This window comes from Plasmodium gallinaceum (assembly GCF_900005855.1).
Source record: "Plasmodium gallinaceum strain 8A genome assembly, contig: PGAL8A_v1_108, whole genome shotgun sequence".
NCBI classification, from domain to species: Eukaryota; Apicomplexa; class Aconoidasida; order Haemosporida; family Plasmodiidae; genus Plasmodium; species Plasmodium gallinaceum.
This window is the reverse complement of record NW_021628228.1, coordinates 1,237,029-1,241,444: the sequence shown is the minus strand read 5'-3', so window position 1 is coordinate 1,241,444 and position 4,416 is coordinate 1,237,029. Positions and strand designations below refer to the sequence as shown.

Below are 4,416 nucleotides of genomic sequence, written 5' to 3'. Positions count from 1 at the left end.
TTTTAAAAATTTATATAAAAAAAGATAACTATATAATACACTTAAAGTATATGCATGTGCATATATATATATATATATGCAAATGAGTAATAATGTTTTTTTTTTTTTTTTTTTTTTTTTTTTTTAATAATTAAAAAAAATAATTAATTTTAATATAATAATTCAATGTTATTTCCTTTTGTTTTTCTTTTAAAAGTTTAAAATATGAGTTCATTAATCTAATATTTATATAAATATTTATAAGAAAAATTTTAATAATGATGAAATATAAGATGTAAAAAGGAAACAAATATAAAAATTGTTTTAAGGTAATCATAAGTTATTCATATGTACTAACTTAAAGCATGAAGTATTGTGAAAATAATCTTTTTAATTTCAAGTGGTGGACAAAAAAAAAAAAAAAAAAAAAAAAAAAAAAAAAAAAAAAAAAAAAAAAAAAAAAAAAATTAAAATATGATCACAAAAAAATTTTAATTTGTTGCATTATGAAAAATTTTTTTTTTTTCTTTTTTTAACCTTCCCATTCAAGAACTTTAAATAGAAAAAATAAAAAAAAAAAAAAATGAATAATATTGTTCATATATATAATTTTTTTTTTTTTTTAAGTACAAATGTCATAAAATTATAAATGATTTTTTTTTTTATAATTCGTAAAATTAAAAAAAAAAAAAATACTTTATATTTTTTGTAAATACATAATGATCAACGAAAAGAAACAAAATATATATTTAAATGAAAATGAAGAAAATAAAACTGACATCTCTAAATTAGTAGAGGATAATAATCAGAATTCAAAAAAATCAAATGAAGAAAAATATAATATTCATAATTGGAAGAATAGTAAAAATATAATAATTAATAAAAAAAATTTTAAAAAAAACGATGAAGAAAAAATAATTAAAAATATGAACATTAAAAATTTAGAGGAATGTTCAGAAAACATTCAAAATAAAATTATAAAATCTACAGATAATAAAAAAATGAAAAATTCTCCACATTTTATTAAAGGAGACATTAATGATAATGTAATTAATCAAAATTATTATAATGAAAAAAATATGAAAATAAATAAGGATAAAATAAAAAGAAAAGTAGAAAATCATATTAATAATGAAGAAAACATAAATGAGAAAAATATAGAAAAAAGCAATACGTTTCTAAAATGTGAAACTTCTTTAATTAAAACGGAAAAGATGAATAAAAACAATGAAAAGGTTCTAAATGAAGAAAGAGTTGAAGAAAATATGATAAATGAAAACAAAGCTGACGAAAAAAAAATTATAAATAAAAATATTTTATATAAAGAAAAGTGGGACAATAATGATATAGAACATTCACATAAAAATAACAAATTTGTAAAAGGTAACTTAAATTCTGCAGAAAAAAGTGAAACAATAGATGAAAAATTAAAAAAAAAAACTTTTTATTCACATAACGTTAGTACCATGAATGATAATTTTGAAAAAGATTCATATTTATATGAGAAAAAAAGAAATGAAAGTAATGAAGACGAACATGATGAAAATAAAAAAGATCATTTTCAATATGTTAAAGAAGAAAATTATAAGGATGATAAAAAAAATGAAATAAATTATAATAATGAAATGGAAGAAAATAGATATGAAAAAGAAGACAATTTTTTAGAAAATAATAACTCGAAAAAAAAAATTACACTTTTAAAAAGAAATGAAATGAAATATGAAGAATATGTTAATGAAAAATCATCTATTAGTAATAATAACTATAATAATAATACGAAAAATGAAAAGACCTTAGAACAAAGAGAAAAAGAATATAATAAAATCAGAGCAAGAATTTTTTCAAATTTTAATAAAAAAAAAAATATTTTGAAATTAGATAGTGATAATATAAATAATAATTATGTAAATAATATTTCATTTAATATATCCAATGCAGACCCGTATGCATATATGAATAATTTTTATAATATTTTTCCAAATAATTCTTTTAATCAATTTTATTCACAAAATGTTCCTATATGTAATTTGAATGCATCTGCTGATATTCCATCATCTTATTATTTTCATGATAATAATATTCCATATTCAAATTATTTATATAATCTTCAAAATCAGCAAAATTTTATGAATAATAATACATTATATCCATTCAATAATAATATATCCACTAATAAATATTTTGACAACTATAAAAATAATGGTTATTTAAATAATAATAATAGCAGTAATAATAATAATAATAATAATAGTAATAATAATAATAATAATAGTAGTAATAATAATAATAATAGTAATAGTAATAATAATAGTAATAGTAATAATAATAATAAAAATAATAGTAATAATAGTAATAATAATAATAATAGTAGTAATAATAGTAATAATAATAATAATGTCAGTAATAACATTAATAATGATAATATTAACAGTAATGATGTAAATTATAATAATAATGATAATAATAACAATAATAATAATAATAGTAGTAATAATTATAATAATAATAATAGTAATAATAATAATATTAATAAGATAAGTAATAATAGTAATAATAATTCTACCACTGCTGGTAATAATAATAATAAAAATAAAAATAAAAATAATAATAATAATATTAATAGTAGTAATAATAATAATAATTCTACTACTGCTGGTAATAATAATAATAAAAATAAAAATAATATTAATAGTAATAATAATAATAATAATAATAAGGATAATATTAATAATAATAATAATAAAACTTCTAAAAACGTTAATAGAAATTTTTATGATATAAATAATTCAATGTATAATAATCCTTATGCCGTCAATGCATATTTAGATGAAGTGAAAAAAAACAATTTAAATAGTAATATATATCCTCAATTGAATATAAATAATAACTTAAATAATGATTGTAAAAATCAAATAACAAATATTGATCATAACAAAAATTCCTTTCCAATAAAAAAAGAATTAAATTCCTATTATTCCTTAAATAATAAAATAAAAAATGCAAATAATGAAAACAAGAATTTTTATTACAATAAAAATGATAATAATTCAAATAAAAAAAACTTAAGGATGTCACAGAAAAGTGCAAATAAAAATGACATAGTTCACACTAATTTTTCTACAGAAAAAAAAATAGAAACAAATAATAATAAAAAGAATAGTATCAATAATAATGACAAAATTATTAACAAAAATAATAGCAATCATAATAATAATAATAATAACAATAATAATAATAACAATCATAACAAAATTAGTAACACAAATAACAGTAATAATAATAAATGTTGTAATGTTAATATTAATAAAAAAAGTAACACCACTAAATCTATTATTACTAATACTAATAACAGTAATAATGATAATAATAGTAATGATGATAATAATAATTATAAAATAAATGAAAAAAATTGTAATAAAAGTGATGAAAGATATGGAATTTTAAATAAACATATAAAATCCTTTAATAATAACAATAATATTGATTATACAGAGGAAAAAAATATAAATGATATTCATGATAAATTAAACAATAAAAAAGAAAATATAGCTAATTTTGAAAAAAATTATAAAAAAAATATGTTTTCTAATGTGAATACGGAAGATAATAATTCACCAAAAAAAATGCATAATTTAAACTTAAAAATAGAAAATAACAATAATAATATAGATAAACAAAAAGTTCCTTATGTAAAACCAGTTAGGAGTGCTATTGAAAAAGAAAATTATAATATAGATGAAAACAAAGCAGTTTCAATAGAACCAAATAACAAAAATGAAATAGAATTAAAAGGAAAAAAGAAAAAAAACACAAATAAAAAAAAAAAAAAAATTGCTCAAAATGATGTTAACAAAATTCCTATCAACAATATGAATAATGTAATGTATTTTTCAAATAGAGATTTTCAGAAAGATGATAATAGGTTATTTTTATATAATCAAAATAATAATATGCAAAATAATAATTTTAATTATAATTTAATTAACTATCCATATCAAGCTTATTATTCGCAAAATATAATAAATGATTTAGATTATTGTAGAGATATATCATTATATGAAAAAAGATATGATAAAGGAGATAATTTACTACATAATCATAAAAGATATGATATTGATTTTCCATCATTATAATTTCCTTTTTTTTTTTTTTTTTTCACATTTTAAATAGTTACTTAAACATATATTAAATAATTTATAATCGTTTAAAATTTGTTGCTGATTCATATTTACTTTTCTTATATTTTTCACATATATATATATATAATATATATATATATATATATTAATTACAAAAGCAAAATGATCGTGTTTTATATGTATTCTTTTAACAATTTTTACTTAATTATGTATTTATTTTATTTTTATCTTATTTTCTTTTTTCTTTTTTTTTTTTTTTTTTTTTGTGTGCATTAACAAAAAAAATTATTTTAAAAAA

At 15.5% G+C, this 4,416-nt stretch overlaps 1 protein-coding gene across 1 annotated transcript; it reads left to right on the top strand.

The window, feature by feature from the left end:
* Nucleotides 1–698: 698 nt before the first annotated feature.
* PGAL8A_00408900 (conserved Plasmodium protein, unknown function) lies at nucleotides 699–4,112 on the top strand (the record flags this gene model as incomplete). The annotated part of the gene is made up of 1 exon (XM_028670456.1): nucleotides 699–4,112. The coding sequence occupies one exon, from the start codon at nucleotides 699–701 to the stop codon at nucleotides 4,110–4,112; it is 3,414 nt and encodes a 1,137-aa protein (XP_028527206.1).
* Nucleotides 4,113–4,416: the final 304 nt, after the last annotated feature.